Source organism: Kogia breviceps, chromosome 13, assembly GCF_026419965.1.
Source record: "Kogia breviceps isolate mKogBre1 chromosome 13, mKogBre1 haplotype 1, whole genome shotgun sequence".
Lineage (NCBI taxonomy): Eukaryota > Metazoa > Chordata > Mammalia > Artiodactyla > Physeteridae > Kogia > Kogia breviceps.
In genome coordinates this window covers 57940782-57954027 of record NC_081322.1, presented here as the reverse complement: position 1 = coordinate 57954027, position 13246 = coordinate 57940782, and the positions used below count along the sequence as shown (strand labels likewise).

The window sequence follows — 13246 nt, the reverse complement described above, 5'->3', positions numbered from 1 at the left end:
AAACTTGCAGGGCTTCCCTGGTGGCGCAGTGGTTGAGTCCGCCTGCCGATGCAGGGGACACGGGTTCATGCCCCGGTCCGGGAAGATCCCACGTGCCGCGGAGTGGCTGGGCCCGTGAGCCATGGCCGCTGAGCCCGCGCGTCTGGAGCCTGTGCTCCGCAACGGAACAGGCCACAACAGTGAGAGGCCTGCGTACTGAAAAAAAAAAGAAAAAAAACTTGCCATACAGCTTATTTTCTTTTTAAGGACACATTTTTATTTATTTTATTTACTTTTAACCTGTTTAGCTTATATGTTTACTTTTTCTGTTTCTGATATAAGGATCCTTATAACCAAAAATGTATTTATTTGTAGTGCCTGGCCCTGTACCAGTCAATTCTCTTCAAGGAACATCCTTTGAAAATAAGATCTTCTTGAACTGGAAAGAACCTTTGGATCCAAATGGAATCATCACTCAATATGAGGTATTGGGAGAATAAGGAAGTTTATTGAAATATGGATTGAAGGGGAGAGTAAAAGAAAATGTTAGAGAAAAATAATGGAAAAGAAGTAAGTGAGAATTGGGGACTAAAATCCATGTTAGTTCTTCTCTGTTTTAACTTATAAATTCCTTGATTCCAAAATTAAGCATCAAAACAAATATGGCACCTAGAGTTTTCAAATTCTTAAATGTTGTTGTTTTAGAGAAGTAGGATGGGCCTTGTCAAACACACTTACTGGTGATTGTAAAGAATAAATTTTTATAAAATTAAGAAACTCATATTTCATACTATGATTTAGGAGAGGCCATTCAATGTCAGTTGTTTCAGAGTAGGGGAGAAACACCTAAAAAGCAAAATATATCATAAACCTGACTATTACAGAGCTTCATCTCAACTTTGAATATAAATCATTATCTTATTTTTAAATATGAGAACCTGAAAAGAAGAAAAGAAAGCATTATTTTAATTGCACAAATGTTTAGTTCTGTTCCTGAGTAATCAGTGTTGATTATAGCATAAAATACTTACTTTCTAGTGGCAACAGAGTACATCACAGGAATGGGGAGTTTTGTTTGCAGAGAGTTTATTACACTATTCTATTTCACTTCTAGTGATTGGTCTGTTCAAATTATCTATTTCTTCTTGATGCAGTTTTGGTGGGACTTTCTGGGTTTCATATGCATTATATTATATATGTCCATAAGATTATATATAGATATATATTCATATTTAAGTATATTCATTTATCTTTTGATGGAAGAAAATAGATGTATATTGATCCAGTCAGATAACTCTAGGTTTATCTGTGGATGAATAGATAAATAAATAGAGAGACAGCCAGACAGACCAATAGATACAGAATGACAGTGAAATAACCATATCAAAAAGAGAAGGAAAAGAAGTGAAAAAAATGTGATTCATTCCACACAGATGCCCTTGAACGCTATCTTACTTAAAGGGGGTTTATTTAGAATGTATTATGACTTATATTGGGTATGTAATAGGAAATATATTTCTTAAAACAGGTCAGTTACAGCAGCATAAGATCATTTGATCCTGCAGTTCCAGTGGCTGGACCTCCCCAGACTGTATCAAATTTATGGAACAGTACACACCATGTCTTCATGCATCTCCATCCTGGAACCACCTACCAGTTTTTCATAAGAGCCAGCACAGTCAAAGGCTTTGGGCCAGCCACAGCCATCAATGTGACCACCAATATCTCAGGTATGCAAATGAATACAGGGCAAACAGAATTGATTTGTAATAGTATATCCTAGAGAATCACATATACACTGAGTGTAATTCATCTCATTTATTGAATCTTTAATTAGTCATGACTGAAGGCACTTTAAAGAATTATCTGAATACAGATTATTATTTGTTATATGTCCAAACCCCCAAAATCTCAAAATCTCTGTCATTTTTTAATTGACAAAGTTCTTTTTAAAGACTATATTATATCTTAATTAGAAATTTTTTAAAGTTCATTATGAAAGTTCATATTAAAAACCTATTATACGTTTGAGGAGTTGTTAATTATTATGGTATCTGATCTTTACTGTAAATGGATTTTATCAAAAGTGTGGTAGAAGATCCTTGCAGTACTACATACTTTGTCTCTCTGTTCCATTTTCCCCTGACATTCTGATAATTTTATGACAAACAAATATGAACTTTTCTTTCTCTTAGAGATCTTACATAAATTCATCTAAATTTCAGAATGGTAATGTGCAGGAGAATTTTAGGTTGATTAACAAATACAATTAAATTTCACATTATGTTATGTTCACAATTTCACAGTTTGCTAGGAATTAGCTTTGCAATATACCCTATATCTACCCCAGCGTATGTGTATTAATATTTTATCTTATTTATTTAAGATTACTAAAATGGATATATGTTACTTATGTAACTGAAAAGTTAAATTTGAAAAATAAATGTTTTAAAGGGTCAGCTACTTAATATATTAAAATACTAATTTTGAATTTGTAAATTCTTTTTGTTCCTTCATGTTCATTTTTATTATAGTTGTACATAGCATATATTGGTGGTATATCATAATACATCCTCTACTATTCTTCTGAAATTATATAATTTGAATCAGAAAGAAACCACATACTGTCTAATTTTTTTAAGTCTAAAATTTTATTTGGAAATTTCGAATATAATATAAAACTTTAAAAATTTATGTCATGGAAAAAATTATTCCAATATGAGTTATGGTTCCTTATGCATAGCATTCGGTATATCTTAATAGTCTAATAAAGAATTTTAAAATAGTATTCATTATGTTAGAAAATAGCAAGGTATTAAAATTGCCAATTCTTTTCTTGATGGGACAATTCTAAATCATCAATTTAAATATTTATTGAAATTATTTTACTAGAAAATATGACTTGGTGATATGATGATATAGTAAAACATATTTCCTACCCTTTAGAATTAGCAATAGTGCTATAAATAAGATCCTTCAACAGAGATACGTACAAAATTTACATAAACTTTATAAAACTGAGAACATTGAACAAATGAACATTATTGAGAGCCAAAATTTATTGTGGTTCAGATACAATTTTTTTTTATTGAGTAAAAAAACTTATGAAGATCAGAACACCCACCTAGCATTTTCTTTGAGTTATTTAACTGCAGTTTTACTTGAAGCAACCTCTGTACATGGATACTTGACTTCAACTTTAAAACTTGGTTGCAATCACTGTATCTTGGGAACACACAGTAATCAAGCTATAAGGCTAATGAAATTTATGATTAGTGTGGTTCTCAGCCTCACTTGAACTTTTAAGGTAATTTATTGTTATTTATCCCTTGAGTCCAGTAATTCTATCTTTCAGCATTTTAAAAACAACTTAAAGTGAAATCAAGTTATTGGAGGCATGATGCTTGGCAGTATTGTTTATATGTATGGGTATGTGTGTACGTGTATGTACAATACACATATGATATATCATACACCCATATAAAATAATACTCATATACATATTATGCCTATATAGTATCTGTTGATTCTACTTGTAAATAACTCTCAGATAATTTGCCTCTTTCTAAACTGTTTCTTTCTTTCCATCTGGATAATATTTTAAGCAGATCATTGACATATCTTTCTAAGCAGCATCCTTGCCTTTAGACTTGCCTTGCTCCAGTGTTTTTTTCTATTCATCTTTGTACAACATATATTTCTTCCTTAATTTTTTTTCAAAATCAAGTATATTATATCCAATATGATAAAGCCCAAAATCCTTGCATGATAAGCATTTGTGACCCTTCATTTTATGGCCCCTCCCATCCTCCCCTCCTACCAAAGTTCCAGGCATGGCAAACTAATTGTAGCTGTTAGAACACTCTGTGTCCTTTCACATGATGATATCTTCATATATTCTGTTTCCTCTCTCTGGAATATTATTCCATGCATTCTCTTTCTGATAAGTTTTTACTCTTCTTTTAACATTCAGCTCAAGCATTGCCTAAACAGTGAAAGTCTTCTGTTTCATCTTTTCAATCCCCAACACTAGTTTAGACAAGTGTGGTCCCCCAGCATCAACTAGTTTAGACAGCTGTGGTCCCCCAGCATCCAGATCACCTGGAAATATCCTGGAAATGTACATTATCAGGCCCCTCCCCAGACCTACTGAATCAGAATCTGTAGGGGAGAGGAGCAGTGATCTGTGTTTTAAGAAGCCCTCCAGGTGCTTCTGATCTCCCTAGTTTGAGAACCACTGTGTTGGCTAATTAACTGTCCCCTCTTTTGGTGACCTAAATTTCCCTGTAATTTTTTTGCTTTTTATAAGACTCTCACTCTTGATAAATGTGAATCCCTACTTTTAATTCTATAAATGTCAGAAACCACACTTCATTTGCTTTTATATTTATAGCATGTCTCATAAAATTTGACACATAATAAATATTCAGTAAATGTTGAATGAATGAAATACTCTAAAATTTTTATTAAATACTATTTGTTCTCAATTTTTCTGTTAATGCACACATTTCACTGTTCATATACTCCCTTAAACATCTTTCTGCATGGAAAGAATCAAAAGCCATTTGAGGTTATTCACCCAGTTCAAGATTAGGAAGCCCTCTCACCCCCAAGCATTGTCAAATATTTTGAAAAATTTTGAGTTTCTCCTTTTCAAGAATGTGGTGACTAACGCACTAGTTCATGGTAGATAACAGCTAAAGTTCCCATTCCCATTCAAGATACTTCCTAGATATGTTTCTATTGTGACCACAGTGGTGAAAGCAGTCCAGGCTAATGCTGGGTCATTCCACAACCATTAGGTCATAAGCAGCACCACCTCTCCCAGGCAGCCCTTTACCTAGGTTCCTGCCATTTCTATCTCCACATCTCCAGGTGCAGCCAGGCCTGTGCTGTTAACACCTTCCTCCCATCCCATCAGTGCTGATTTCACAATCTCAGGACACTAAAAGCTAAAGCATCTTCACAAAATGTTTGGAGTGTGTGTCACAAGTTGCCAGATTATAATTTAAATTTCAACAACAAATCTTTGCTTCATATCTTCTGCTGCTTTAGGTTCCTGGAGTTAACATTCAGTGGCATATGTTAAGGTACAGTTTAGATATTAAGTATTGATTTTTCCCTTGGTCAGGATCATTTATTCATCTTGAACTATGATATATTTCTGTTCATTGACTGAACCTTTTTTTCCTCATTAATCATTTATCAGCTCCAACCTTACCTGACTATGAAGGAGTTGATGCCTCTCTCAATGAAACTGCCACCACAATAACTGTATTGTTGAGACCAGCACAGGCTAAAGGTGCACCTATCAGGTAAGAGGGGGAGGGGATTTTGAGATATTCATGAACTGAACCATTCACTTCTCTGTGCTGTTTCATTTAACAGCTTTGCTCTTTGATTTTATTTTCTCTAGTCCCATTTCATTTCCCTTCCTCTGTTGGCATCTATGGTATATGAGCTTTGAAGGTATTTGTCAGGTATAGAATGAGAAAATAACTCCTGTTCATTGCATTAAATCTATTATGAATAATTTCATGAGTGATTGAAAAATAGGAGGCTTTGAGGAAATAAAAGGAGAATAGTTAAAATGAACGCAGCCTATGTGACCTTTAATTCCTAAATTGATGCTTATCAGGAATTCCATAGTAAATATTAAAATTCAATTTGCCATTTACTTTATCTATCCAGTATTAAAATCTCCCACCTTATCCTCATCTTGCAGAAATTATGAGCCATGTTACTTTCAGGGATTGAGTCAAATCATTCTAACGATTTTAATTCCTGTGTGTTTGTAATTAGACAGATTGTCCAAAACTTAGGCAAGTTTCCATTTGAAACTTGTAGATTTTGTGGATACTTTTGTTTTCATACTTCTGTTGAGAAATAAATCAAGGCACAGAAATTAGTGCAGGTATTTCATAATTGAGTTATATCAAGTTGTTTACATATTCATTAAAAAATAAAGTTAATCTTTGTTCTGTGTGTAAAATGAATATATTTGATCTTATGAGCAGATATTAACCATTTAAATAATCCTATATCATTAGAAAGGAAGAAATATTTTTGTTGATTTAAAAAACAATTGATAAAAGAACCTGAGTCCTTAAAGGGGACTCTTACCTCATGTCTGGCTGAAAATCATGGTAATACCACACCAGAGAAAAAGAGATGATTGGATACATTTGTAATATAAACACTTATGAAACACTGGCTATGTGAAAATGCAAAGTCCATACTGCTATTCATGAATAAGTGATCTGTGAGTCTCATTGCTGATCCAAAGGAGAAAGAGAAAATGCCTGCATTCAACATCATTTACTATTGACTAGTAATCAGAGTCATTCACATGTTCCTACCTGTGATAAAATTTACTTTATAGTTGTTCAGTTCTGCTACTGTTTAATGAGCTACCAGGCACTTGCAGTTATGTTTTAACAGTTAGATATCTGAGTGAACTCAGCTTTACTTAATGTAAGCTGCACACACAGTATATTATTATTATTGCACAATAGTGTTACATAATGTAAATTACCCTCTTTATTAATTTAATCAAATTATTACACAAACATTAACTGACCATGTATTTTGTGCCAGACACTGTGCTGAGCATTGTAAATCAAAGATAAAATGATCACAACAAAACACAAACCTTTGCCCAGATTTGTCATGGATGATCAGAGGGGTCAGCAGCCTTGTAAATCCTTTGATCATAGTTGGTGTTCACAAACTTTATTGTATTAGTGAGTATATTATCGATAACATGTTTTTAAGTCAAAAGTCTTTCTTTGACTTTATTTACATTCACTTACCACAAAATTTCTAATTTCCAGAAATACTACAAGAAGAAATAATTAAATAGTTTTTAAACTAAGAAGTTTTTTAAAAGAATGTTACTACCAAGAAAAAATCTGCTTTCCAACTGACTTGCCCAGCTACCTGGGATCACCCATAGGTGGGGTCTGGTGGCAGGACCAGACTGGTCTAGTCAAGCTATTAGGCTTCAGATGAGCCCTGCTTCCTTTGCTTGTTTGACTCATCCAGTCGGGTAATCTTGTCTTCCTTCCTCTGACCACATCCCTACCTTCAACACTGCTACCAGTAACTGGAGCCTGATCTTGAGGCTCATCTTGTCCAATGCTCGAATTTCTTTGAAAATGAGAACCCAATTTGATGTAATCCATTTTCATATCACTGTATTTATGGTACTTCAAATCTTTGATTGGATCCTCATCACTTCCTTCAGATTCTTGAAACTATTTGACTTTCTACCCAATTTCTTTTTTATTGATGTCAGTCTATCAGAATATCTTTTCTTCTAATGCTTGTTGCCATTCCACTTTGTCTGTGGCCCAGATAAAAGCCAGACCTGTTTACCACCTAGCTAAACCTCCTTAGAGTATCCATGTGTTAGCTTTGTCTACTATCACAGGCCCTAAATACTAGATTCTATCTTTCCCTACTTTACAGTACTGCTAGCCTCTGCCAGTTGGAACAAACCATCAGTTTGTTCCAACTCCAGTGGAAATGTAAATCTTTCTCCTCTGGTCTTCCTGATGTCAAACAAACTCCAATTTCCAAAGCCTCTGTTACAGCGCATAGGAAATCCTTGTTACGCAGAGTTTGTACATTTAGTTTAGTTTAGTCGTATCAAGAAAGCTAAAATTACCAATGGTTTCCATATAAATTTATTGATTCAATAGCATTCAATATGTGCTAGAAGCTGAGATGGATACTTTGAATAGAAATCATGAAAGGAAATATAGTATGTACCCTCAAGTGGAGGTGGTAGACTCATAAATGGATGGTAACAATGCAGTATGATAAGTGAAGTGACAGCAGCTAGAAAATGTGGTACTAGAGCTGAGTTTTGAAGTAGAAATGAGCTTAGCCAAGGGTCACTTTGAGGAGAGAAGAGAGTTTGCTCAGAAGAAAAGAGACAATGGGCTTTCCAAATGACCACAAAAAGGAAGACTGGATATGTGACATAGTGTAGCGTGTTCTATTGATAGAACAGCAAGTAGTTCAGATCATTGAGAAGGAAGGGTGTGTGGGAGAAGTAACAGGAGCTGAGATTGGAGAAAAAAGCAAGAGACCTAGCAAGAGGCTATTTAGTGTCCGTCTAAAAACTGAAGGTGGCCACAGAAGGATTTTAAGTGGAAACTATCTTGAGCAATTTTATATTCTTAGAAAGATCACTGAGTAGAAACATGGAGAATGAACTGAGGGTAAACCAGACCTGAAGGCATAATGGTCTCAATGAGAAGAGCTACTGGACCACACTACAATGAAAGCAATGGAAATGCAGTTGAGGCTATGCCTCCCATATAGGTTTTACAGTGGTAGGGTGTATAAAACTTGGTGAGAGGAGTGATAGAATGGAGACTGTGGGTGAGAGATGATGGTAGCTTTTATTCTAGATGTGATAGCAGAACAAAAAGTCATCTAAGAATTCAAGATATTGGTTTTTTGAGGTTTTCAAGTAATAAATATTTTTATTGCTTTCTTTGATTGCTACCCCAAATCAGACAAAAGGTGTGCTCTTTCTTTGGAATGAGTTCTTTGGTATATTATAAATTATATAATATTTTTGTATATTTGCCTATCTTACCAATGCTTTAACCTAGCTTTCTTTCTAAGGTGTCATGATGTGTACAAAATATTGTACACCCCAGTGAAAAATCCTGTTGTGAATAATGCAGAACTCAGTATCACCAAACACTTTGTTCTTCAGTATTCATTAAGATGGTGTCCATACGCTAATGTAAAACTTGTGCAATGTAGTTCTGGCAAGTGTGGTTCTTTGACAAAATTAATTTTTGAATATATAATCATTCTAAAGGTTGAAAGTTGACCTAACTAGACCTTTGAATCTCCTTACCAACTTTTTGAGATCTAGCCTTAAAACTGTCATCACTTGACAATCATTACTATGATTCAAAATTAATATTACCCACATTTGGAATCAGTTGCCTAGAATGCATAAGTTATTTTTTTCTGAAACATTTTATATTCTTCTTAAATGAACTCAAATTCTAACCTGAGTAGGTATAATTATAAATTAGAATGTGTAGAATGTCCCATTTATTAAAAGACTGACCCAATGTAGTTGTGTTTTCAAATAATGAAAATAGCAGTAGAAAATTGCTAAAACACAGCGAAGAATTCCTCATTGGTGAACTCAGTTTATTGTAAGGTGTAGTAATGAATGTGTGTTTTATCACAGCATTTTCCAGATATAAGCTCTACCTATTTTAAGCTGGCAGGAAGCTATCTATTCTAGTGTATAACTAAATGTTTATTTTGTAGGTAAAACCTAAACTTGCATTTTAAAATATTAAGTACCATATATTTTTAGATAGGTAACTAGGATATAGTCATGAAATGCCATCAAAACCATCATTTCTTCCACAGTTATATTAGGAAAAGAAATTGTCTGATGCTCAGTGTTAGCTTAACAGAAATACAGATCAGAATATAGAACTGAGTTTAGTTGGAGTTCAAACCTTGTATGTTGGAGTTATTGCTTGGGTCAGTTGGTCACATATACACAGCTTGAAACATTAGGACTACAGTGCTCATATAGCTGCAGAATATTTCATTACATCTGAAAATTTTAAAGAGATCAAATAGTTGCATCTGATTTTTCTTCCCACTATCATGACACAGAACTTACTTGAATTCCAGATAAAAGTACTTTGAAATTTAAACAAAGATGGAAATAATCCTTTTGCCCCTTTTATAGGCACACAGGTCATGTGGTCCAAGTAAAATCAAGTAGATGTTATTTTAACTTAATGTTTATTCTATAGAATCATAGTAGGTAGAATTTTTTTTTTCTAACAGAAACCATGAGGAGGTGTGCCCTTTGTGTTAAATCTTCTTTCCAGCCTTTAGAGGACTTCAGCCCAGCCAACAACTTTTGCGACCTTGAGAAACTCTGAGCCAGAACCTCTAGCTGAGCCACTCCCCAGTTCCTGATCCCTAGAAACTGTAGGATAATAAATGCCTGTTGTTTTGAGCCACACAGTTTGGGGATAACTTGTTATGCAGCAGGAGATAACTAATACAAGCACCCACAAAGCTGAAGCTTTCTCTTCCTTCAGGTTTCTGCTTAACGGACACATAGGTCTTTCTTGACCACTGCTTATAAAATAGAACTCTTCATCCTGTCATTCCTTATGCCCCATCTTGATTTATTTTTCTTTATTGTTTTTATCCCCTCTTCAACATATGTGTAGTTTTTATAAAAATTTATTTTTATTTTTTTATATTTCCCTAGTAAAATGTAAGCTTCATGAGAGGAGAGACTTTTAGTACTATGTTCATTATTGTAACCTCAGCACTTAAAATGATGCATGGATACTATTATAATAGTATAATACCAGACAGTATTTGTAATGTAGCATGGTAGTGATAAAGCAATAAATATTATAAGACAGTGGTTCTTGGCCTTTTCTCAACCCCAGAAGTCCTGAGGGATACTACTGATGGTACCTATCAATGCATCTGTGGCATTATCATTTGTGGGTGGATTAAGGACTAAATTGAAAAGGCATCCCACATGACTGAGTTCTACCCATAGTTCACCCTTTCATTACCTGTACCTCAAGAATTATTTACACTGGCTTTAGGAGACAGAGTAATTACTGAGTGAACTAGTTAGAGAAGGCTTTATGTCAGAAGTAGAAAAGCTAGAAAAGGAGAAAGGAGGAAACTCTTTGACAGTATATTTGGTATGTTTAGGTAACAATGGTCATACAAGTTTGAGATGGATGATATACATTAGAAGGTAGTGAGAGCAAGATGGAGATACCGGGATGTGGTAAGATATTAACCCCAGTGTAGTGAGAATAGATTTTGATAATGGGAGAGCATCACATAATTTTGACTAAGCTGAATGTTGGAGAAGAGTAGTTAATGTCCAAAGTGGTGTTTTAGGAAAATATCAGCAGTGTTCAAAATGATTCTCTTTTGCATTCTCCATGAACAGTTCATGGCATACAGAGAATACTCAAAAGATAATTGACAGAATGTATGACTAGGTAGGTGGGTGCCTAGATTACCTGAAGGAGAAAATGAAGGCAAGAAAACTAGACCAGTAATATGAACATAAAGTTATAAATACCTCCCTAATGATGGAAGTAATGGGGATGAAAAGAAATGGTATATTGCAAGGGAGCTAGAACATGATTAAAAATAAAATTGGTTAAAGTTAATGCCAGCATTTTGAGCTTTGTTGATTCAGAAACTAGTAGTTCCTCTTACAGAAATAGGAAAGTTGTGGTAGACCTGGATTGTATGTTTAAGGAGTGAAGAAATGGAGAGCAGGAAACGTGATGTGCACCAAAATGGTCATTAAACCTTTACTTCTGTGCATTATCAAAATGTTGTCATTGGGGCAGTCAGTAGGAACAATGGTGGTTATGAGATCTTGGGAAGTCTATTGATGAGAGGAACTGTAAAACATTGGAGCTAGGGAATTTCTCCTGAAGCTTTAAGCAGACATTTTAGATAAAAAATGTGGAAGTATACAGTTGTATAATTTGTTATTTGATATCATCTAGAAGTTGTACAAGCTAAAACTTAAACCAGAATCACAGAGGGTATACTTTCTAATGGGTTCAAAAAAATCCATTGTAGGTTGTTATAGGCGACTTTGAGTTCATCTCCAACATTTTTAAACATTAAATAAGGAATAATATCTACCATGTCTATCATAAAATTGCTTTGAGCTAATGGCAAAATCCCTGTGTATATTTTTTTTACAGTCTTATAACTGAAGGGAAGTTGTATGATAAGTCATTATTGGGCCTCCTAAAAAACTAAAAATGACTACCTACCAATGTTTAATCAAATTAAATTACAGTATAGTGAAACCATTTTTAGTTTGTTAACATAAAGAAATCATATTTTGAGTGTTAAGTAAAGATTCATAATGCCAGTATATTGATTTTAACTTAATTGTAGAAATATTTTAAAAATTAATTAAAAGGAATGGGGAAATATGAAATATAGGTAGAGTGAATAAAACTATCCGGTGGCTTTGGAATATTTAAATTTGCCAGAGTACTAAGCTCAAATAATATTTAGATCTTGCTAGAGTTAAGTACCATTAGGTAATTAGACCCCACAAGGATGAGAGCACAGACCCATTACATGTAATTGGTCAAATCACTTCTAATTTGATTTCCCATTCCTTATTTTCTGTCCTTTAATTAATTTGTATTGATAAATAAGAAAGTAGCAGGGAAAAAACAACTTTAGAAAAATGCAGAATATGTGGTAAAGAACAACCTACTCAGACGAATTGAACATTGAAGGTAAGATCATTTATTTTAAAAAGAACTTTATAACTTTTAGTTTGGGGCTCCATCTCAAGTTCGATGAGATCTTTCCCAAAGACCAGATCGTACTTTTTCTTCCTTTACTCCCCTCCAACATCGGCAGTTTGCTTTTGTTCTTAATAGATCTGAAGAGACAAGCTGTCTTGTGTGAAGTTCCTTAATTTGGAATGTACAACCTATGTCATTTTAATAGAATTAGTTAAGACTGAATGTTCACCAGATGTTCCGGATTTTTCTAGAGGCATGGACTAATTAACAAGGAATTTATTTTTAAAGATTAGGTTAAATGATTAACAAGGATGGGTAATTATCATTATTGCCCATTAGCGCAAGAATATAAGGTTAGATTTATTTGAGGAGTGTGCATGTGAGAGTTTATCTACACATATGTATGTATCCACAGGATACACAGATGTATAACATACAGATATAGATTCTAAATTAAAAATAAACAGAAAAAGAAAAGACTAGGTTTGCCTAACATACCATATGTCAGCTATGATCTCTCTCCTTTTTTTTTCTCTCCAAGGGCTATGCTTATGTATTTCCTGTATTTTAAAAGTGACAAGTTCCTGCTCCACAGACCCCTCAGAGAGCATGTATCTTGTCAATAGCGTTCCCTGGAGCTTAGAGACCCAACTTGGCAGAGGTATAGAGAATGATACAGTACATAAAATTTCAGATAACATACAATTCTGCCTTAGTTACTTGCCCAAATCTCAATTTCTGACATTAGTACAATTTCTGTCCTATTTCTAAAGGAGAGGAGATGGATACCAACCTACTAATTTGTTAGCATTATTTTAATGGAAAATGGGAACTTGAATAATTAGGAAGAAAAGAAGATCTTTAATTTATAAAGCTCCTTTCTCTTAATCTATGTTAAGTTTTCTGTTTCTAGATATAACAGAGTTTATATT

The 13246-nt window shown here is 34.0% G+C and overlaps 1 protein-coding gene across 18 annotated transcripts in view; it reads left to right on the top strand.

The window, feature by feature from the left end:
- Positions 1-13246, top strand: part of PTPRK (protein tyrosine phosphatase receptor type K) — a 583718-nt gene that overhangs the window by 463912 nt on the left and 106560 nt on the right. For all 18 annotated transcript variants that reach the window (XM_067010720.1, XM_067010722.1, XM_067010719.1 and 15 more), the window contains exons 9-11: positions 355-464; positions 1508-1709; positions 5189-5294. In XM_067010720.1, the coding sequence (XP_066866821.1) occupies positions 355-464; positions 1508-1709; positions 5189-5294 (418 nt within the window). The remainder of the gene's footprint in view (positions 1-354; positions 465-1507; positions 1710-5188; positions 5295-13246) is intronic.